At 35.8% G+C, this 24,595-nt stretch overlaps 1 protein-coding gene across 11 annotated transcripts in view; it reads right to left on the bottom strand.

The window, feature by feature from the left end:
• The window catches only part of DNAH9 (dynein axonemal heavy chain 9), a 755,194-nt gene that overhangs the window by 230,776 nt on the left and 499,823 nt on the right, over positions 1-24,595 (bottom strand). For all 11 annotated transcript variants that reach the window (XM_056817453.1, XM_056817454.1, XM_016430769.2 and 8 more), the window contains 2 exons: positions 9,595-9,855; positions 4,778-5,203 (listed from right to left, as the gene is read on the bottom strand). In XM_056817453.1, coding sequence (XP_056673431.1) covers positions 4,778-5,203; positions 9,595-9,855 — 687 coding nt within the window. The remainder of the gene's footprint in view (positions 1-4,777; positions 5,204-9,594; positions 9,856-24,595) is intronic.

The raw sequence follows: 24,595 nt of genomic DNA, 5'->3' as shown, positions 1-24,595 counted from the left end.
AGTAATGAATGCTGGAGGGGATGTGGCAAAATTGGGGCATTAATACATGCTGGTGGAGTTGTGAATTGATACAACCATTCTGGAAGGCAATTTGGAACTATTTCCCAAAGGGTGCTAAAAGCCTGTCTGCCCTTTGATCCAGCCATACCACTCTTGGTTTTGTACCCCAAAGAGATAATAGGGATAAAGGCTTGTCCAAGAATATTCATAGCTATGCTCTTTGTGGCGGCAAAAAGTTGGAAAATGAGGAGATGCCCTCCAACTGGGGAATGGTTGAACAAATTGTGGTATATGTTGGTGATGGAATACTGTTGTGCTGAAAGGAATAATGAACTGGAGGAATTCCATGTGAGGTGGAATGACCTCCAGGAAGTGATGCAGAGTGAAAGGAGCAGAACCAGGAGAACATTGTATACAGAGACTGATACACAAATGTAATGGACTTTTCTACTAGCAGCAATGTAATGATCCAGGCAATTCTGAGGGACTTATCAGAATCCACATTCAGAGAAAGAACTGTGGGAATAGAAACACAGAAGGAAAACAACTGTTTGATTACATGGGTTGTTGGGGATATGATTGGGGATATAGATTCTAAATGATCACCCTAGTATAAATATCAATAATATGGAAATAGGTCTTGATCAATGACATGTAAAACCCAGTGGAATTGTGTGTCAGCTATGGGGGGGGGTGAGGAGAGGGGAGGGAAAGAACATGAATCTTGTAACCATAGAAAAATATTCTAAATTAATTAAATTAAAATTTTCCAAAGAAAAAAATAATGTAAATTTCTTAAGGAGAGGGACATATTTTTACATTTCTTTGAATCCCTAGGACTTAGAACATGATAAGGATACTTATCAAATACTTATTTATATACTCACTGAGTAAAAAGAATAGGTAGGTCAAAGAACAAATCATAGAAACAATCTTTTTAATCAAAGGATATGAAAGTAATGAGACAACACATGTAAACCTATGGAATACAGATAAAGCAGTTCTGAGGGGAAACATATATCTCTAAATGTTTTATCAACAAAACAGAGAAAGAAAAAAATAGTGAATTTGGAAGTACAAGAAAAAGTTGAAAAAAAATTAAATTAAAAATCTACTAAATAACCTAGTGAGGATTATAAAAAATTAAAGACAAGTAACCTGAAAGCAAAACGAGAACTGAATTGAAAAACAAAACTAGAAGTTTTAAAAAAACAAAAACAAAATAAACTGCTAATCTTGTTTAAAAAATTCACATCACATCCATAAGTGTCTCACCCTCTCTATGACCTTCTTGCATCATGGAATTGGGGAATTCCATAGGGGTTAAGGGAGGCCACATATTCAATACAAATTAAATCTTTCATGTTTTCACCTTTCATGTCACATTTTGTTGGCAACAGATAATGATGTTGTGTAGTTATTTCTAAGTTTAAAAAAATAGCCTGCTCATTGCTTCTTTATGACACAGCAGTATTCCATTACAAGCATGCACCACAATTAGTTTAGTCATTCTCCAATTGATGGGCAGCCTTTCAGTTTTCAATTCTTTGGCAGCACAATGAGAGCTACTCTATATATTCTGGAACATATGGGTTCTTTTCCTTTTTCCTTGATCTTCTTGGTTGACATATCTAGAAATGAAGTTTTATAATTCTCTAGGTGTAGTTCCAAATTGCTCTCCAAAATGGTTCACAGCTCTACCAACAGTATGTTAGTGTTCCCATTTTCCCATATTCTAATATTTGCCATTTTGCTCTTTTGTCATTTTGGCCAGTCTAATGGGGGTGAGATGATATCTTACAATTGTTTTGTTTTTCATTTCTTTAATCATTAGTGATTTAGAACATTTTTTTCATATGCTTATCTATGGCTTTTACTTATTCACCTAAAAATTGTCTGTTCATATCTTTTCCCCATTAATCAATCAGGGGATGGTGCTTCTTATAGATTTGACAAAGTTTTCAATCTAGTTTACATATGAGACCTCTATTTGTGAGGCTGTCTATAAAATATTTTCCCCAATTTCCTGCTTTCCTTTTAATATTGGCAATATTTGTTTTCTAATAAAGAAGTTTTGGCCAAAGGCTATCAATAGGCAGTTTTCAAAGGAAGAAATTCAAGCTATCAGAAATTGCATGAAAAAAATGCTCTAAATCATTAATAATTAGAGAAGTGAATATTGAAGTAATTTTGGTGTTATATCTCATACCGATCAGAAAAGCAAAGATGACAAATGACAAATGTTGTAAGGACTGTGGTATAGTAGTAGTAGTCTCTCAGTAACTGAGGATGACACTTGTCTTTGTGCGTTTTCATCTATGATAGATGAGTGTGCACAAAACACTTGTGCATGAAGGAGATTTATGTGGAAAAGTTGATGCACAGAGACAGTCCCACTCTCTCGGCATTGGAAGACTGGGTCCAGTGGCACGAAAAGTCATTACACCTGGAGACTTCCTCAGCTGCCTTGGATGGCCGTGTTGTCTTTTGTGCTCCAACATGCTCTAAGTACTCCACAGTGCTTTGCTGCGTCGCCATCTCAGCTGTTGAACCTTCTTTTTGGTTTCTTCCATCTGTTCAGCCGAAGCAGTCTTCACATGCTGGGTGAGCAAGGCCCTGGTTCACCAGGGGTCTATGACCCGATGGCTACTCTCACAAGCTTTAGCCGGCATGTCGAAGCTGCTGCCCGGGGTGTGGCCACTGCCACATGCTAGTGAGAGCTGGGTGTCAGGTGGGGGTCAAAGGCTGGAGAGCTGCCCTAGAAGGGCATGACAAGCCCTCCACACCAGAGATACTACCCCTCCCTGAATATATCAGCACACTTTTGGCAAAGCATAAATGGGCCCAACCATGTTGGAAAGCAATTTGGAACCGTACCTAGGAAGTTATGAAAATGTTTATATCTTTTGTCATAACCATGTTATTATAAGGCCTTTATTCCAAGGAAATTAAGGAGGAGAATTTTTTTAGTGAAGGGAAGAGGGAAGTATGAGAGTGAAGAGAGTTTGGAATAGCTTCTGTAGAGAGTGAGTCAGAGAATCACTTAGGAAAGAGTACAAAGATTGGTATGCTGAAGTGATAGTCTAGTTCAGGTTAGATAATAGGTAGTAGATCCAGTCAGGATCTAAAGTTATAAAAATATTTATAGCACCTATTTTTTTGTGGTATTCAGCAATTAGAAATCAGGAGAATGTTCTCTTCCTATTGGATAATGGCAAAAAAAGTTGGGTTATAAAAATGTAATAAAATATTGTTGTGTCAAAATGAATTATGAAACAACTTTAGAGGAAAATGAAAGGTTTCTGTGAAGTAGTGCAGAGTAAAGTGAGTAGGACTAGAACAATTTTTACAGTGACAACATTATTGAGAAAACTAACTTTGAAAGACTAAGAATTCTGATCAACAAAATTATATAACAAGAATACAAAAGAAAGAAGATGAGAAATGCACTGGTTTCCTGGAAGAAAGCTGATAAAAATAAAAATGCAGAGAGTATAGGTTTCTTGGCAAGGCCAATGTATGAAATTGTTTTGACAGATTATGCAATTATGTATTATGATATTTATTTTTTCATTCCTTTTAAAGTTATTCAATGGTACTGGGACAGATTAATTTAAAAAAGGAAAAAATATCAAAATGTCACATGTGGCTTAAAAGAGAGGAGAATAGTGGGGTCAGTTTGTTGAAGAATATGGGAGGGCATAGAATAAAGAGCAAACACACAAGAGTTGGTAATGACAAGAAGGATCACTTCATTATTAGAAATTAGAGAAAAGGAACAGTTTATAGGGGATTATGTCAAGGGGTAAAGAGAAGATGAAGAGGAAAAGAGAGGCTTAATGTTTAATAGTTTTAATTTTTCAGTGAAGGGAAGAGGGAAGTATGAGAGTGAAGAGAGTTTGGAATAGCTTCTGTAGAGAGTGAGTCAGAGAATCACTTAGGAAAGAGTACAAAGATTGGTATGCTGAAGTGATAGTCTACTTCAGGTTAGATAATAGGTAGTAGATCCAGTCAGTATACTTGGGACATTTCTACAGCTTCATTAAATAGGATGTGGATATGAGCAGAGGGGTCAAATGATAGAATAATCAAGTTTCTGAGTTTGGCAAAGAATGAGCAGTGGCAGAAAAAGGGAGTAAGAAACTTGAGAGAGGACAGTGTAGAATTCAGGTCCTTAATTTTAGGACCAAATGTGGAAAGGCAGGAAAATGAAGAGAGAAAAAATATGAAGGGTAGAGAGATTAAAGGCTTGGCATTTAGAGCCTTCACATTTCCAGGCTTATTACATATTATTCCCCTTCTATCTCAGCCAGCCTTGGATTGCTTACTGTTCACCATACAAAGTATTCCATGGCTTTTCTCTGTGCCTCATACCCAGAATGCTTCCTTTTCTTACTCCCAATTCTTAGAATCATTACCTAAAGTTCAGTTTAAATGCCACCTCCTCCTGGAAGACTCTCTCAATCCCTTTCCATTTGTATTGCCTTCAACTACAAAGAAATTATTTTGCTCTGTTCTTTCATTAGTAATGGGAACTCCAGGATATTTACTATCCATCTTCCTACACATATACATTTGTACATACATATGTATAAAATTTCTTTGCACATTATTTGTATCAATAAAAAGGATGCTCCTTTAAAGTGGGGACAACTTTGTTTTTGTTTCTGGTTTCCGGCACTTGGAACCATTCTTTGCAAATGGTAGGCACTTAATGCATGCTTTTGAATGAATTAACAGTAATATCAATTTTGATAAAGTTCTGGTTTCAACTTACAGCAATCTTGATTTTAATGGTTGCCAATTTTTCTTGGGCAATAGCAAGATCCAAACTTGCTTTACTCAGGGCTTGCCGCTTGGGTTCCACATCACAGAAAACCTCATAAAACCTCACAATATTTATGACCCAGGAACAGAGGCCAGCTGCTGCAAAAGACTTAGAGGCCACAAACTCAGGTTTAAATTCTGGATCTTGAATATATGGTTGGATAGCTTTGAGGCAGCTCTCAGGTATGTTCTCTTTGTTAAAGTTGACCAGGGCGTCCAGAAAGCCATCAACTCGGGCCATGGTAGCCTTGGCAGCTTTCCAACTTCGATCTCTGGGTACCTTCCCTCCAGGGGCCATGAGAACCATTACTGCAGCAGTGACATTGCTGACAGCCAAAGGTGGTGAACCAAAAGACTTGAGCTCTGTTAGGTTGGTCTGAAAGGAAATGAATTAGAGGTAAATGAATGGGCTTACTTTAAACATATCCACTAATGAAGCTAAAATTTAGATTTAACAGTCTGAAAGAACAGTTCTGAAGCAGTTCAGTGAATTTTAAATATCATGACTCATCAGAGGGAAATCAATGGCAAGCCCTTATTGATTTCACATATTTCCCTGGATAATTAGTTCAAAATCAGCAATGTATTTTCAACATTTTTTAAACTCTCAGCCCATTAAAAATATGTAATTATGTCACATTCAAATGAAAACAGAAGTTCACATTCTCTAAAATGTCATGAATAAAAGATAATATTATTATAAATTAATTTTCATTCTACATGCAAACAAACTACCCTTTACCTAACTGGATTTTATTCTCTTTAATTAAACTGCCTTTGTTCCATGAAGTGTTCTAATTAAACTTGACTATCAGGATATTTAAGTGTTATTTTCCTGCAGAGATATTTAAAAGATAGAAAACTATGACTTTCTAGCTGTTTCTGCCTAGATTCCAGGTCCCTAATCTCACTTGAGATTTGTTTAAAGCTCCCCCTAGAGAACATATCTATGGCTTTCAATTCAGACATACATAATTATAAATGAACACAAACACAAATGGTTCAAGAAAGTCAATGATCTGGAAAGCCCATGTGATGCTACTGCAAATTTTAAAGTAGAATCCCTTGTGTGTGATAAGAGTAGAATTAAAACTGGAGATAGTTCAGCTGGTTGAGTTCAAAGTTTAGAATCTTTCATCATATCAGTAGAAGGCTCTTAGGTTGAAAATCTATGTTGTGAGAAATGATTTTATAACTTTTACAGAATGTTCCAAGGAAAGTGCTTCATTTTCTTCCTAATTTTTTCTCTCCTAGCGAGAATAAACTTGGCAGGAATAGAGGGCCTGAGAAGAATGTTAAATGGCATGGTGTTTAACTACTCTAAATGTGGAAGGAGGGGAGGAATCTATTAAACTAACTTAATCATTTCAACTTACGTTAACTGGTGCTAAATATAGGCAATAGTGCTTCTTCAGTTTCTGCTCACTGATGAACTTTTTGTCAGTATTAGTGAAGGGAAAGTTACCATCTGGTTAGACTTTTAGAGAATGGAATTTGAGTTAGGGCTTAAAGGAAGTAAGGAAATCTAGTAGGTAGAGATGAAGAGGGAGAGCATTCTGGGCATAGGTAACAACTACAGAAAATGCCCAGAAGCCAAGAGATGGAGTGCTTTGTTTGAATATACTACTAGTTTATCTTCTTTTTCTACATATTTTTGAGTATGGAACAGGGAGTAATGTGTAAGGAAACTGGAGAGGTTAGGAGGATAGAGAGCTAAGGTTATGAAGGGCTTCAAATGCCAAACAGAGGATTTTAAAAATTTTATCAGGGAGCCACTGGAGTTTACTGAATGGTGACATGGTTGGTCTTGTGCTTTAGGAAAATCACTTTGGTGGCTGAATGGAGGATGGTTTGGGGTGAAGACAGATTTGAGACAGGCAGGCCCATGAGATGGCTATTGCAATAATCCAGGCATGATGTAATCATCATTACAGGCCCTCACCTCTTCCAAAGTAGTGGAAATATGAAAGGATAAAAAGGCAAAGTATTCAGGAGATGTTGCAAATGTGAAGTCAATATATCTTGGCAAGCAATTGGATATGGTGGGTAGTGAAAGATAACAAGGAGTCAAAGATGATATGTAAGTTGCAAGCCTGAGGTTCTAGAAGGACGGTATTGTCCTCAACAGTAATGGAGAAGTTAGGATTGGGGTGGGGATGAGGACTGTAGGGAAAGACAAAAATGTCAGTTTTTGGACATGTTGAGTTCCAATGTCCATTGGAAATCCTGTTGAAGATGTCCAAAAGGCAGTTGGAGATGCAAGACTGGAGGTCAGCAGAGAGATTAGGGAAGGATAAATAGATCCTTGACATGAATTTCTGAACCATTGTCAAAGCTCATTTAGATTATTTGACAGAAATTACACAAAGAGAAGTGCTATAAATATTTTTGGACCATATGGGTTCTTTTCCTCTTTCTATGATCTGCTTGGGAAGTGGAAATAGCAATACAGTTTTATAACTCTCTGGGTGGAATTCTAAATTGCTCTTTTGGCATTTTAGCCAATCTGATGAGTGTGAGGTGGTATCTCCGGGATGTTTTGATTTGCATTTCTTTAATAGCAGTGATTTATAGCATTTTTTCATATACTTACATATGTCTTTGATTTCTTCATCTGAAAATGGTCTTTTCATATCTTTTGCCTATTAATCAATTGGAGGATGGCTCTTTATAAAATAGATTTGACAAAGTTGTCTATATATTTCAGATATGAGACCTCTATTTGAGAGGTTGTCTATATTTTCCCCAATTTTTTGCTTTCTTTCTAATCTTGGCAACATCTCAGAAACAAGATTAATATAATCTTGTACTGCTATTTACTGTATGTCTGTTCTGTTCCATTGGTATATCTTTCTGTTTCTTAGCCAGTGCCAGACAGTTTTGATAATTATGGCTTTATAGTACCATATAAAATCTGGTACTGCTAAGCTTCCTTCCTTTATGTTTTCCCCATTAATTCCTTTGATATTCTTGATATTTTATTCTTCTAAATGAATTCGATTATTTTTCTAACAACAAAATAGATTTTTTTTTATAATTTAGGTTGGCATTGAATAAGTAGATTAGTGCAGATGGATTTGTCATTTTAATTATACTAGCTCTGCCCATACAAGAACAATTGATATTCTTTCAATTATTTAAATCTGACTTTGTGCAAAAAGTGTGCATGTAGTTCCTGGGTTTATTTTGACAGGTATATCCCAGGCATATGACTTTATCCGTGGTTATTTTAAATGGAACTACTTTTCTATCTCTTCTTAAAGGATTTTGTCAGCAATAGAAGTCTACTCATTTCAATAAACACCAATTACTTCCAGGATCAAATATAACATAAAAATAAATATTTGACATTTAAAGCCCTGAACAACTTGCTTCTTACCTACCTTTTTAGTTTCCTTTCATTTTATCCTAACTTTTGTAAGGGGTCTTTCCCTTCCCTCTGCCCCCAGTGCTTTCTTTATGGGATCACTTTCCATCTACACTGCATATATGTTGTAAAGACATAGTTATTTGCATATTGTCTCCTTCATTGGAATGTGAAGTACTTGGATAATATTTTTGCCTTATTTTGTATGTAGTTCATTGTTTAGCACAGTACTTAGAATACAGTATACATTTAATACATATTTATCAACTAAATGATCCTGATAATACATTGCCTCTAGTCTTCATCATCCTGCTTGCTCACCTGTCTAAAAACTGCAGCTGGTCAATATTTCAAGGAGCTATAATTTCTTAATCAGTGGGTATATCCCTACCATCAATTCTAATCATAATCTATAAATGAATAGATGGTTTTAGAGATTTGCTATGATGTTGATACTTTACCCTTCCCCAACCAATAAGGCACATAGTAACCCATCCATGTCATTTTATTCTTTGCAATTATTGTCCATATACTTTTACAAAACCTAAAGGGGATTTAGACAATGTTATGTACTTTTCTCTCTATCTCTTGGCAATAAATATATTCCATTGGAATATACAAATTCCTTTTGTCACACCTTACTCCATCCTCAATGCTGGAAGCAGCTTGAGTTCAGTATGAGCATTGGGAATTCCTAAATGCTACAAATAATTATTTGACATTATCTCACTGTTTCTCTAGACTTAATAAAGTGATGGGGAAAATGTTAATAGTGAACCTTAACCTTAAAAATGAGTCCTGGAGCTGGTCACTTAACATTTCTCCTCATATCCATCTCCTTACTGCACCACTAGCCTACTTCCTTTTTCCTACATATTTTTGATGAGATCCTTTCTACTGTTTTCCATACAAATGATATCTACTCTCAATCTCCCCATTACTGTAAGTTTAGAAGATTTTTTTAAGGATTAGTGGTTTTTCTAGTTTATTTGGGGAAATACTATTGGTTTTTGGTTATACTGCTGCTATGGCTATGGAAGAATTGAGTTGGAGTTGGAAGTACTGTGGCTTTTAGTATGTTGTTATTTGCTTTGTTAATGGAGTTGGCATGTTATTTTATGTCTAGTGGAGTCTGGGTAAGTATAGGTAAGAACTATTCCTCTTATTCAATCTTAGGATAGGACACTATTCATGTACTGTCCAAGGTCTACATTCTGATGGACCAGCGCTATAGACTGATCCAGTCCATTCACCTGTACATCCCAGTAAACCAAGTAAATGAAGACTATGTAGTTAGTTTTTCTCCTATGTGGATAGTTAAATCAAACTTTTTTTAAGTGAGTATAAAACTCACTATGAGGATGTACAATGTTACAACATTGGATCCTTTAATTCCATACCTTATTGAGTGTGTTGAGAGCTTCTTGGGCTGCTGTGAGAGATGGCTCTGCTTTGGCCAGATCTTCCTCACAGTCCTTTTGCTTCTGCTTGACCTCCAACATGATTAGAGCCACTTTATGTTCCTCTTCATCAGCAATGGCTTTCTCTTTGCTTACTTTCTCTGTCTCTACTCCAACCACTTGAATTAGTTTGTCTGCATCTTCATTCTTCTGCCTGAGCTCTATTTCCTGGAGTGCCAGTTTAGCTTTCAGGTCATCTACCTGCAATTTGGAAACATGTGGCTTGTTAGTTATAATATCCAGGAAGAACACATGGCAATCACAACATTGTGACAGAGTCTGAGGAGAAAATAAGGAAATACCTTTTTATAAGTCTTTACTGTAGAAGGTAGAACCAAGATGGTGGAGTTTAGGCAGGGAATCCCTAAGTACTCCCATATTTCCCTCCAAACACCATTAAAATAATACCTCAAAACAAATGTGGAGTTGTGAAACAGATATGATAAGGACATTTTCCTGTTCAAGATGACTTGAAAGTTCAGTGGGAAAGGTCTGGTTCATTTGGATAAGAGGGGAAACACAACCTAAAGCATATCACAGCCTCATCCAGCAAGGTTGTAGCCTAGGCCCAGATAAGAGCTAGCCCTCCCTGCTGGTACCTCTTGAAGCCAGCAACAAGGAATCCTCAAACATACCACTTGAGGTCCCAAGTCTGGGGACAAGTCAACAATGTGGCCCAGAGCCCCAGCATGAAGCAACCTGTAGTGGGCCATGCCTGGCTCAGGGCTATTAAATCAGTGACAAGATGTGACTTCCAGAACTATCAGTTCACAGGTGGTAAATGGGTTTAGAAAACTGATCAGATAAGGAAACTGTAGACAACTCTTTGTTGTCACTGGGTGCAGGACTCTTTGGCATTGTCCACAGGCAATTCTGGGTCAAAGTCTCAGGGAAAGAAGGAGGACTAGTAGGAGTGGAGGCCCAAGTCATAGTTCCAGGGTGCTTGTGGAAAATCACAGACCAGATTAAAAGCTAGGGCAGCATTGAACACACTTCCTCTTGATCATACCACCTTGAAAGAGCTGAAATTTGTAGATATTAGAACTAGTTTTGAGGAGAGCAGCACAAAACCCCTCTGAAGTTTAGAAGAGTATCCCCTCCACCCTGGGAACAGAGTCCAACTTTAATATAAAAATAAAAGTTAAGAAAAATGCTGAAAGATGGCAGAGAAAGTACACAGATTCACTGGATTTCTTTCAAATTATTCTCCAAACAACTATTATATCCTCATTAAAATGGTTTCTGGAGTAGCATAACCCACAAAAAAGGCAGGCAAAATGAGTTTTCAGCTCAAAACAATTTAAAAGGCCAGTATGAAAGATTTATTGCACCAGGGAGGAAGTAGATTGCAACAAAGCATGTTGATGCAGGTTGACCACAGTGATAAATCTTGGGGGCTTTTGAATTAGCAGTAAAGGCTTCTGGGATTCTCAGCCAGAGAGGGTAAAGGGGACTGTATTATGGCTCAGAAGAATATTACAAAGCTCTCTTTGATGTCTCTGGCTGCAAGAATCTTGCTGTAGTGCCTATACATAGATTCAGGTTGTAGTCATATTTTGCAGTCTCAGAGTGTGGAGGAGTACTATAACACATCAGCACATGTGGACACCAGGGATCAGGGGATCCTGGAATATACCTACTTAAAAAAACCCAAACCTCTTACCTTCTATCTTAGAAGCAATACCGTGTATTGGTTCCAAGGCAGAAGAGCAGTAAATGCTGGGCAATGGAGGTAGAGTGACTTGTCCAGTTTGCACAGTGAAGAAGTGTCCAAGGCCAGAAATGATACCAGGCTCTCCTATTTCTAGGCATGGCTTTCAACCCATTGATCTTCCTATTTACCCCCAGGCTAGGAGTATTAAACACATGTCTCCTTAGATGATACCATCTTGGAAGAACTGAAACCTTATAAATCCCAGAGCTTGCTCTGAAAGTAGCTACACAAAGAATCTAAAGCTTGGAACACAGGAACAGAGACCAACATCAACAGTTCCTTAACTTGAAAGAGAAGAAAAAGACTGTAAAATGAGCAAACAACAACAAAAAGATACTCAAAATAGAAAGTTATTTTGGTAAAGGGAAGACCAAAATACAAACTCAGAAGACAACAAACTCAATACTGCTTCATCCAAAACCTCCAAGAAAAATCAGAATTGCTCTCATGCCCCAAAAGGAATTAAAGGAGCAACTCAAAAATTATTTTAAAAATCAAATAAAAGACGTAGAAGAAAAATTGGGGAAAGAAATGAGAGTGACAGAAAAATAATGAAAAAATCCATATCTTAGTAAAGGGGGGCATCAAAATACTAAAGAAATAATACCTTAAAAAGAGAATAGGCCAATAGATTTTTTAAAAAGAGAAGAACACCTTAAAAAGCATTATTGGCCAACTGGAAAAAGATATACAAAAATGTACTTAAGTATGGGAAAAGAGGAAAAAAGGAAAAGAACTTTTTAAAAAGCAGATTTGGCCAAATGGGATAAGTTAAAAAAATTATTGAAGAAAATAACTTCTTAAAAATTAGAATTGGGGAAGTAGAATCTAATGACTCCACAACATATCAAGAAACAATAAAAAGAAATCAAAAGATTGAAAAAAATGTTAAATATCTCATTGGAAAAACAACTGACTTAGAAAATAAATCCAGGAGAGATAATCTAAGTATTTTTAGACAATCTGAAAATCATGATCAAATAAAGAGCTTAAGCACAGTCTTTCAAGAAATCATCAAGGAAAATTGCCTTGATATTCTAGAACCAGCAGGTAAAATAAAAATGGAAAGAATCCACCTCCTGAAAGAGATCCAAAAAGGACTATTATAGGACTATTATAGCCAAATTCCAGAACTCTAATGTCAAGGAGAAAATAGTACAAGCACCCAAAAAAGAAACAACCCAAATATCATGAAGCCACAGTCAAGTCAGCATAACACAAACTTTAGTAGCTTCTATGTTAAAGGATCAGAGGGCCTGGAATATAATATTGCAGAGGACAAAGGAGCTAGGACTTCAACTAATAATCACTTAGCCAACAAAACTGAGCATAAATCCTTGAGGAGAAATGAGTAATCAATAAAATAGAGGACTTTTAAACATTCCTGATGAAAAGGCCAGAGTTAAATGGAAAATTTGACATATAAAAGACTCAAGAGAAACATAAAAAAGTAAATGGGAAGAAATCAAAAGACATTCAACAAGGTTAAAGTGTTTATATGCCTACATAGGAAGAGGATTTTGGGATGATATCTAAAAATTTAAACAAGGTAAGAAAGAGCATTCATTGGAAGAAGGGGGGAGAAATAGAATTGAATGCATTATCTTGTATGACAAAGGCATGAAAGAGTTCTTACACTGAAGGAGAAGATGGGGAAGTGGGGAAGGGGATCACATGAACCTTATTCTCATTGGCATTGACTCAAAGAAGGAAGAAATGCATAATTAATAGGTACAGAAATCTATGTTACTCTACAGGAATGTAGGAGAAGAAGGTGAAAGGAGAAATGGGAGACTGATAGAAAAGAGGACCAATAGGAGGATGTAGTGGTCAGAAGCTTAAAACTTTTGAGGATGGCCAGAATGAAAGGAGACAAGAAAATGGAAACAGCAAGATGTGAAATGGGCTGGAGAGTAATCCACAGTAATTATAATGGTGAAAAAAATTTACAACCAATCTCTCCAATAAAGATCTTATTTATGAAATACATTGAGAAATGAGTTGAGTGTGTAAGAATACAAATCATTCCCCAGTTGATAAATTGTTGAATGATATGAATAGGAAGTTCTCAGAAAAAATAAAACTCTCTACTGTCATGCAAAAAATGCTCCAAATCACTATTAGTTAGATAAATGTAAACTAAAATAACTCTGAGGTACCACTATTATGATAGAAAAAGAAAATAGTAAAGCTTAGAGAGGATGTGGGAAAATCAAGACACTAATCATCAGGGGAATTATGAACTGATTTGATTGTTCTGTACAGTAATTTGGACCTTTGCCCAAAAAATCTATAACAGTACATACCCTTTGACCCTGTGATACTACTACAAGTTTTGCATCCAAAAAAGATAAAAAACTAAAAAGGGAAGGACATATATGTATAAAAATATTTAAGGAAGCTCTTTTTGTAGGGGCAAATTAGAAAGTGAGGGGATACCTATCAATTTGGGAATGGCTGAGTAAATTATAGAATATGATAAGATTTATACCAACTGAAGTAATATGAAGTAAGCAAAATCAGGAGAACATTGTACACAGTGACAGAAATACTGTATGATGGACAATTATAAATATAGCTATTCCTAGCCAATACAATGATCCAAAACAACCCCAAAGTACTCATTATAAAAAATGTCACCTATTTTACAGACAAAGAACTGATGGAATCTGAAACCAGGCCTAAGAGAAAATACTGTAAGCAGTCAGAAAGAAACAAATAAAATATTGTGAAGTCACAGTTAAAATTATGCAGGAATAAGACTCTTCTACATTCAGGAATTGGAGGATTTAGGATGTGATATTCCAGAAAACTGTAATATTTATTGGGAAAGGAAATGGGATTGGAAAAATGGGGATTTGGGAGGTTTGTATGGGGTATGGAGGAGTTAAGGGGAGAGAGGGTATATTGCTTGGTGAGGCAAGGGAGGGAGATGCCCCCTGCTGAGAGTAAGCAGCAGGGGTCCAGTAAAGATTGTTTGTTGTAGAATGACTGAACTCAAGTTCAGCTCCCTCTATGACCAGAAAAGATAGTCCACATATCTGACTGTGAATTCAAATAATATAAAATTTAATAACCAGTTGGAATTGGAGTTTTCTCTCAGCTTCAGACCTGAGGCCAGGCCCCAGAGGCTGGCAGAGGGTTCTCCCACTCCCGTCTACTCTATATCAGTCCAGTTTTGTCTTTTTAAAAATCTTAGCAGTAGACAGAAAGCAAACAAGAACAAATCTGACCTTCAGAAGCCTGTGTCTTCCAGCTGAACCAAGAAGAGCATGCCACTGCAGACTGCGCTGAACAAGCTCCTCTATCCTCCAACACCAGGAAGCAAGACCCCACACAGCAGGAAGGAAGTGCTAGTCACAAGACCCAACTGCCACACCCGGAAGGAAAGAAGTGCTAGTCTCAAGACCCAATTGCCACTCCCAGGTGGCCCCTTCCCCCACAAACTGTCAGTCTTATTTCCTTTCCACAAAGTAAAGAAGGTAGAATTATAAACAAGAATCACTTACTCAGCAAAACTGAATATGAACCCTCTGGAGAAAAAGCATTGCTTAATGTAAGAGGACTTTGAATCATTCCTGGTGAAAAGAACAGAGCTCAACAGTAAACTTGATTTTCAATTACAAGACTCAAGAAAAGAATAAAAAGGTAAAAAGGAAAGAGAAAACTTAAAGGATTCAATAAGGTTAGATTATGACACTTCTAAATGAGAAAATTATACTTGTAACTTAAGAATTTTATCATTATTAGGGCAGTAAGAAGGAGTATATCCCTTACAGTATATATAAAAGTTCAAAAAGAACAAACAGAAGACAGAGTCAGGAAAAGGAGTTGGTGAAAGGAGGACATATGCAGAACCCAGGCTCATATCAGCTGTACTGCAGTGTCTCTGAGGCTATAGGAGAAGCCCATCCTCCTGGCTCCCAGCCAACTGCCAGGTAGCAAAGTGGATTCAGCTGTGACTAGGTTTAGTCACATGGGATGTAGAGGGTGTAGGAATAAGTTGACTAGGGTGACTCAATTACAATTGTTCCTTCTCCCGCTCCATCACACCTGAGGACATTTCCCATATCACCCACCCCTCTGCCCTGCCCAGTGGGAGTGCTTCCTCCCTCCCCCGTCTGGGGTAAGAGAGCAGCTCACATGTGGTATGAAGGTGGCAATTTGGGCACTTTGTTTCTAAAAGGTTTGCCATCACTACTCTAGGACAATAGAAAAGATAGAGGTAGAATGGGGTAAATTATCTCACATGAAAAGATGTGAAAACGTTATTATAGTGGAGAAGAGGATGGGGGTGGAAGTTGGCAATATCTGAATGTTACGTTCATTGTAATTGACTCTTAAACAGGAATAATGTCCTTAGTTGGGTAAAGAAATCTATCTTATCTTTTAGAAAATTGTAGAGAAGGTAGATAAGAAAAAAAAATGAGAGGTCAAGTTGGGGAGGTGATCATAAACAAAACACTTGTGAAGAAAGACAGCATGAAAGGAGAAAGAGAAGGATCAAAAGGGGAAAATCTGATACAGAGGACTATATAGTCATCGTGAATGTGAACAGGATGAACTCACCCATAAAAGCAAAGTATATATCTGACCAGATTAAAAGCCAGAGTCCTATAATATGTTGTTTACAAGAAATACATTTTAAGCAGGGAGACATATTCAGAATAAAAATAAGGGGCTCTACAAAATCAACTATGCTTCAGCTGTAGTAAAACAAAGCAAAAACAAAAAGAGATAAAACTAAAAGAGATAAGGAAGGAAACTACATCCTGGTAAAAGGTACAATAGACAATGAAATAAAATCAATGCTAACCATATATGAAACAAATTGCATAGCATCCAAATTTTTAAGGAGAAGTTAAATGAGATATAGGATGAAATAGAAAATAAAACTATATTAGTGAGGGATCTAAAATTCCCTCTCTCAGAACTAGATACATCTAAACAAAAATAAACAAGAAGTTATAAAGGTGAATTACTTTTATAAAAATTAGAAATGATACAGCTTTGAAGAAAAATGAATGGAAGCAGAAAGTAATATACCATTTTTCTCCCTGGTACATAGCACCTACACAGAAATTCATAATGTCTTAAGTACCTTTAACATCACAAGCAAATACAGAAAAGCAGAAATAATAAAATATCCTTTTCAGACCAAAATGCTATAAAAATTACATTCAATAAAGGGGCATGGAAAAATATTAAAATAATTGGAAACATCTAATTTTAAGGAAGGAATGGTTAAAATTTAGAAAAAATCCCAGAAGTAATCAATAATTTCAGTAAAGAGAATGACAAGAAGATGACAACATACCAAAATTTTTGGGATGTAGCCAAAGCAGAACTTAGGAGGAAATTAGTATTTCTAAACACTTACATCTATAAAACAGAGAAAGAGTAGATTAATGAATTTAGTATGCAATGCAAAAACTAGGAAAACAAATAAAAAACCTCAAATAATTCCAGATTAGAAATCCTAAAAATCAAAAGAGATAAATAAAACAGAAATTAAGACTCTAATAAATTAGACTAGGTGCTGGTTTTATAAAAAATACCCAGTAAATGACATAAACCAGTGGTTAATTTGATTTAAAAAAAAAAACAAATTACCTGCATCAAAAATGAAAAAGGGTGAATTCACATAACCAATGAATAGGAAGTTAAAGAACATTTCCTCTCAATTATATGCCACTAAATTTATCAACCTAAGTGAACTGGATGAATATTTACAAATGTGTAAACTATCCAGGTTAACAGAAGAAAAAGTAAAATATTTAAATAATCTCATATTAGAAAAAGAAATTGAAATCAATGAACTCCCTAAGAAAAAATCCTTAGGGCCAGATGGATTTGCAAGGAAATTCAATTAAACCTTTAAGGGACAATTAATTTCAGTAAAATCTATTTGAAAAAATAGGTGGAGTGGGTCCTACCAAACATATAAAAAAAGTGTTCTAAATATCTTAGAATCAGAGAGATGCAAATCAAAACAACTCTGAAGTATCACCTCACACCTAGCAGATAGGCTAACATGATAGCAATGGAAAGTAATGAATGCTGATGGGTATGTGGCAAAGTCAGGACATTAATGAAATTGATCCAACCATTCTGGAGGGCAAGTTGGAACCATACCCAAAGGGCACTAAAGACTGTCTGCCCTTTGATGCAGCCATAGCACTGCTGGGTTTGTACCCCGAAGGAGATAATAAGGAAAAATACATATAGAAGAATATTTTCATAGCTGTGTTCTTTTTGGTGGCAAAAAGTTGGAAAATGAGGTGTGTAAACCTCAAAATTTCTCAGACTTATGAATGTTAGGGGTTTCCCCCATTGGGGAATCTTCTACTTAAAAAAATTCCCTAGCAGATGGTGAGAACTCTACTTGAGTGTGGGGGCTCCTAGCTATGGGAGTGTCCCTGCTCCATCCTACTTAAGACTGCTTTAGGACAGAAAACGGCTTGCTAAACAATGAAAGTACTTTGATCCATGCTTATGGAAGGGACAGGAAGTTCTTTGAGTCATGACTGTTTTAGAATTGATACAATGGGATACTAAGTACCTATAGAGGTGGGGCAACTTGTAAACTACTTAAATCTAAAAGGGTGATAACTTATTCAGAGGTTTTTTCTTAATGAAATTTTTCGACATAGCAGCATTTTTACCTGACTTACTAAAGAGATTAAAACTACTCAGCTGTGAATTCAAAATAGGCGGTCCTTTATTAGAAACATCTACAGTGATTGGTAGATGTAAGGACTTAGGGGAGGTGACAGAGGAGATTTTGCCCTTAAAAATAAGAGCTTGGATCTCATTCAAGGAGCTCGATTTTTCTGACTCTCATTCTGAAGGAGAGTTCCTTGAGGAGCTCCTCTGAGGGGCTCTGTCCCTCTGGGGTAGGAGCTCTGGAGGCTCTTGAGAGAGGCCCTTTGAAACAATCTCTGGCTGGAAGACTCTTTGAGGAAGGACGCTGGCCTGGTGTCACTAGTATCCTTGTTTAGTCAGACCCTGTGGTGAGTGTTAAAAAAAACTGACTGATTTCTCTTTTAAGACTCAGGTCTAGGCCATATTGGCTTGAGGCCCTTCATACTTATTCCTTACTTTCTCTCTCTTTCTTTGATTACTCATTGTATTGTTAATTAAAATCTCTATAAAACCCAATTGACTTGGGTATTTGAATAATTGGGAATATTTCCCTGGCGACCACCTTATATTTGATTTTAAAACCCAAGACACTCTAGTGAAACATATTTCTGCGGTCAAATTTACTCACCCTCTCTTATATCTATCACAATTTATATCTTCCACTATTTTAATCACTACAATTTAAGACCTCAACCATTATAAATCTCACAGGGGATGCCCTTCAATTGGGGAATGGCTGAACAAATTATGGTATATGTTGGTGATAGAATACTATTGTGTTCAAAGAAATAATAAACTGGAGGAATCCTTGGGAATTGGAACAACCTCCAGGAAGTGACGCAGAGCGAAAGGAGTAGAACCAGGAGAACATTGCACACAGGGACATCAGTCTGTGGTACAATCAAATGTAATGGACTTCTCTATTAGTGGCAATGCAGTGATCCTGAACAACCTGGAGGGATCTATGAGAAAAAACACTATCCACATTCAGAAGAAAAATTGTGGGAGAAGAAACACTGAAGAATAACAACTGCTTGATTATATGGATCGAGGGGGATATGATTAGGGATATAGACCCTAAATGACCATCCTAGTGCAAACATCAACAACATGGAAATACATTCTGATCAAGGTCACATGTAATACCCAGTGGAATTGTGTATTGGCTATGTGAAGGGCGGGAGGATGGGAGGGAGGAATAGAATTAGATTTTTTGTAATCAAGGAATAATGTTTGAAATTGACCAAATAAAAAAAATAAAATAAAAAAATAAATTAAAAAAAAAAACTCCAGGAAGCTATCACAAGGATTATGTGTGATTTATACCAGGAATGCAAGGATGGCTTAATATTATGAAAACCATCCATATAATTGTCCATATCAACAACCAAACCAACAGAAATCACATGATTATCTTAGATGCAGAAAAAGCTTTTGAAAAAAATAAAACATTCATTCCTATTGAAAACAATAGAAAATATACGAATAGAAGGGCCATGCCTCAAAATAATAAACAGTATATAATTAAGACTATCAGCAAGCACCATCTGCAAAGGGAAGTTAAAAGCCTTCTCAGTAAGATCAGCAATGAAGCAGGGATGCCCATTAGCACCCCTATTATTTAATATTGTTCTAGAAATGCTAGTGATAGCAATTAGAGAAGAGAAAGAAATCGAAGGGATCAAAGTAGGCAATGAAAAATAGGAAGCTATTACTCCTTGTAGATGATTTGATGTATACTTAAATACTTAAAAAACTCCAGAAAACCAACTAAAAACTTGTAGAAATAATTAACAACTTTAGCAAAGTTGTAGAGTACAAGGTAAGTCGTCACACAAATCATCAGCATTTCTATATATTTCCAACAAAACTCAGTAGCAGGAGTTAGAAAGAGAATTTCTATTTAAAAACACACTAGATAATATCAAACATTTGCAAATGAATCTGCCAAGACAAACACAGGAATTATATGAACACAACTACAAAACACTTCACATAATTAAAACTAGATCGAAACAACTGGAACAACATTAATTTCTTCTGAGTAGGAAGAGCTAATATAATAAAAAAAATGAATCCTACCCAAATTTACCTACTTACTCATTTCCATACCTATCAAACTACCAAAAAACTTTTTTATAGAATTAGAAAAAATTATAACAAAGTTCATCTGGAAGAACAAAAGATCAAGATTGTCAAGAGAACTAATGAAAAAAATGTGAAGAATGGGGACCTAGCAGTACCAGATCTTAAACTGTATCATAAAGTAGTGATCATTAAAACAATATGGTACTGGCTAAGAGACATAAGGGTAAATGACCTCCATAAGATAGTGTTCAAATAACCAAAGATCCCAGCTTTTGGAACAAAAGCTTACTATTTGATAAAAACTGCTGGGAAAATTGGAAAACAGTATGGCAAAAATTAGGATTAGTTCAACATCTTACACCCTATACCAAGACAAATACCAAATGAGTAAATGACTTTTTTTTAAAATAAATTTTTTAAAAGAATTAAAAAAATTTTTAAATAAACATAAAGAGTGAAATCATAAATAAATTAGGTAAACATAGGATATTATACCTGTCAGATTTGTAGGAAAGGAAGGAATTTATGACTAAGCAAGAGAAAGAGAACATTGTAAAATGTAAAATGAACGATTTTGATTATATCAAATTAAAAAGTGTTGATAGAAACAAACCAAAATTAGAAGGAAAGTAACAAACTGAGAGAACATTTTTATAACAAAATTCTCTGACAAAGATTTAATTTCCCAAATATATAAGGAACTAAATCAATTATAAATTATAAATCAAACCATTCCCCAATTGACAAATGGTCAAGGGACATGAATAGACAGTTTTCACATGAAGAAATTAAAACTATCACTAAGTACATGCAAAAATGTTCTAAATCTTCCATAATTTGAGAAATGCAAATCAAAACAACTCTGAGGTACCACTTCATACCTCGCAGGTTGGTCAATATGACAGTAAAGGAAAATAATAAATGTTGGAGGGAGTGTGCCAAAATTGGGACACTAATGAATTGTTGTTGGTGGAGTTGTGTATTGATCCAACCATTCTGGAAGGCAATTTGGAATTTTGCCCAAAGGGCTTTAAAAGACTGCCTGCCCTTTAATGCAGCCATATCACTGCTGGGTTTGTACTCCAAAGAGATAATAGGGGGAAATAAAAGTGTACAAAAATATTCATAGTCACGCTCTTTGGGGTAGCAAAAACTGGAAAATGAGGGGGTATCCATCAACTGGGAAATGGCTGAACAAATTGTGGTATTTGATGGTGATGGACTACTGTTGTGCTGAAAGGAACAATGAATTGGAGGAATTCCACGTGACCTGGGACAATCTCCAGGAATTGATGCCCTCGGCATCATGATAGGATAAGAACCAGGAAAACATTGTACAGAGAGACTGATACACTGTGACACAATTGAACATAATGGACTTCTCTACTAGAAGCAGTGCAATGATCCAGGACAATTCAGAGGATCTTATAAGAAAGAACACTATCCACATCCAGAGTAAGAATTGTGGGGGAAGAAACACAGAAGAAAAACATTTGTTTGATCACATCGTTCCACTAGGGATGTAGACTCTAAACAATCACTTCATTGCAAATATTAATAGCAAGGAAATAGATCTTGATCAGTGATACATGTAAAACCCAGTTAAATTGCCTGTTGGCTATGGGAGGGGGAGTTTGGCAGGAGGGGAGGAAAAGAACATGAATCATGTAACCATGGAAGGAATATTCTAAATTTATTAATTAAATGAAAAACAAAATAATATAGAATTTATACTCTGTAGGTATTTCCCATTGGAAGTTGTTAAGAGATTTAAAAAAATAGAAATTTAAGAATAGCTGCCAGAATCAGTTTAAAGCTGGACAACATGAATATATAATAGACCAAAGCTTAGTTCTTTGTATTCCTTCAGCAAATTTTAGTGTCTAGAAGCTGAAATAGTATATGTCACTGGGGTGTAACAAATAATTCTCTTTTGAATAAAGGGAAAGTTCTCAAACTATTGCCAGGAACATTATTGCTTGGTCACTTCCACAGAAAAGAAGAATCAGTTGATTTCTGGATGTAAAAAGGGCATTTATTTTTGCAATATACTCTATAGAGCAATGTGAAACACCACTGTGTTTCTCATTCTGTTGCTGTTTATTTCATATAAAAGGCAAAGATTACTTCAGACCTCCTGGAACACATCAAATAAATTCAAAGTCTTTATAATGCAAAATGTAGAAAGAGAAAAAAATAAAAAAGGGGACTTAGATTTTTCTGTAATTCCTCTTTTGTGCCAGATTTAAAAAGAAAAGAACAAGATTATTCTTTAATATATTCTTTAATTATAACTGGTGTTCACTGCAGACTGTATGTTAACTTTAGATGGAATCCTGCTTCTTAGAACTCTTCTTGTTGTTCAGCTACAGAAGGTTATTTCCACAAGGATAAATACACACTTGTAAATCAAAATGATTGAGTCACATAATCACTCCAGTCAGCAAACTCAACGTTTTGTTCCTTTTGAAGTCTTGGGGATTTGAGAAAACTGAAGTAGGAGCTGTTTTGTGTGTGTCGATTGCAACTATGGCTTATGACCTTAGGTAAGTAAGTAAGTAATCACCACCAATGAGAAAAGAGCTTTATGGAATGAATGTAAGGCGCTCCATAGAATCAAACAAGGGATCTATCAGCCACATTTAGATAACTCTTACAAAATTACGGAAAAGAAATGGCTTTAAGCACATTATGTAGCACTTCTGCTCTAGGGCAGGAAATTTATTCCTGTTAAATGCATCCCTTCCCCTCTTTTTTTGTATATAATCTTGGACACATAAAACCATCCTTTTACAAAAACTCCCAAATCTAAACATAGAAGGAAAAAATTTCATTCAAACATGTTTTTATTTTCTCCCTTAGATATGCCTGCTTAATGATTTTTCAATCAATGGCTCCTTCTCTTCAAACTAAAAAAAAATATCAAACTAAAAATTCTATCCTTAGAAAACCTTCCCTTAAACTTGACATCACTTGAAGCTACCGTCTTACAAATTTTCTCTTGTTTATACCCAAATTATTAGAAAAAGCCATTTATATTCACTGTGTCCACTTTTTTGTATTCCCCTTTCTCAACTTTTGCAGTACTTACTTGATCAAAATTACTCTCTTCAAGGTTGCCAATGATCTCTTGTTAAATCCAATAGCTCCTTCTTGTTCTTTATCTTGTCAGTCTCTTTACATTAAAAAGCAATATTTGTTACTTCCTTCCCCTGCACAGACCTATTTCTCTCAGCTTTCATGAAACTGCTTTTTCCTGGTTTTCTGTCTATTTCTGAGTCTCTTTTTTGGACTACTATCCATGTCACTTTTGAAGTGTGGATATACTCTATTGCTCGTTCACAGGTTTATCTCTACATATTCTCTCAGTCAATTTATTAGCTCCTCTGTGTTCTAACTTCTGAATCTATACATGCATTCTTCATATAGAGCTCCTGATTTTCAGGTTCAGATTATTGGCTTGTCTCTTGGATTGACATTTTAAATTCAACATGTCCCAGACAGGACTTGCTATCTTTCCCAAGAAAATTACCCTTCTTTCTTACTTTATTATTTCTCCTAAGCATACCACTTTGTCTTATACACACTTGGTTACCATGCCTTATTGATTCTATATCTGCTACTTCTTTTATATGTGTCTTCTCTCTACTCACATGGCCACTATCCTGGTTTAAATTCTCTTCATCTCTGGCATGTACTAGTGCAATAATCTTTTAAATTATTATTATTTTTATATTACCAGCAATTTTCCTAGTATCCCCTCTTATTTCAGAGTCATCCAACATACTATATGATATCTCTGAAGCAAAAGAAAATCAGAAAAAGCTGATCAATACATTGAAAAGTCTATAAATATCCACACTCTCACTTTTATAAAGGGACATTTCTAAAATCAAACTCATTAACTTTCCAGCCAAAATCTTTCCTTTTTCTAAATTCCTTATTATTGTTGAGATGTTAGTATCCTCTCAGTCAATGATGTTCAAAATCTATGTGTCATCCTTTACTTCTCACTCTCTCTTCCTATATCCAATCATTTGTTGTTATGTTATTTTTACATTGGTAACATCTCTCAGACAGACATCTTTCTTTTTTCTGACACTGCAAGCATCCTCGTGTAAGCCCTCATTATCTCATGCCTTAAATATTGCAATAGCCTGCAGATTGTTAGCCCTACGTCAACTTGACTTTACCTACTCTGTTATTATTGTTCAGTTGTGATAAACTCTTCATGACCCTGTGGACCACAGCATGCCAAGCCCTTAGGTTCCTAAGTGTGTTCAAACTCATATTGTTTTCATGACACTATCTATCCATTTTATTCTCTGCTTTTCCTCCTCCTTTTGGCATCAACCTTCTCCATCATCAGAATTTTTTCCCAATGAGTTTTGTCTTCTAATTATGAGGCCAAAGTATTTAAGCTTCAGTTTCAGTATTTGCCTTTCCAGTTAATTAGAGTTTATTTCTTTGAATATTGATTGCTTTAATTCCCTT

This window comes from Monodelphis domestica, chromosome 2, assembly GCF_027887165.1.
Source record: "Monodelphis domestica isolate mMonDom1 chromosome 2, mMonDom1.pri, whole genome shotgun sequence".
Lineage (NCBI taxonomy): Eukaryota > Metazoa > Chordata > Mammalia > Didelphimorphia > Didelphidae > Monodelphis > Monodelphis domestica.
This window is presented reverse-complemented; position numbering and strand designations above follow the sequence as displayed.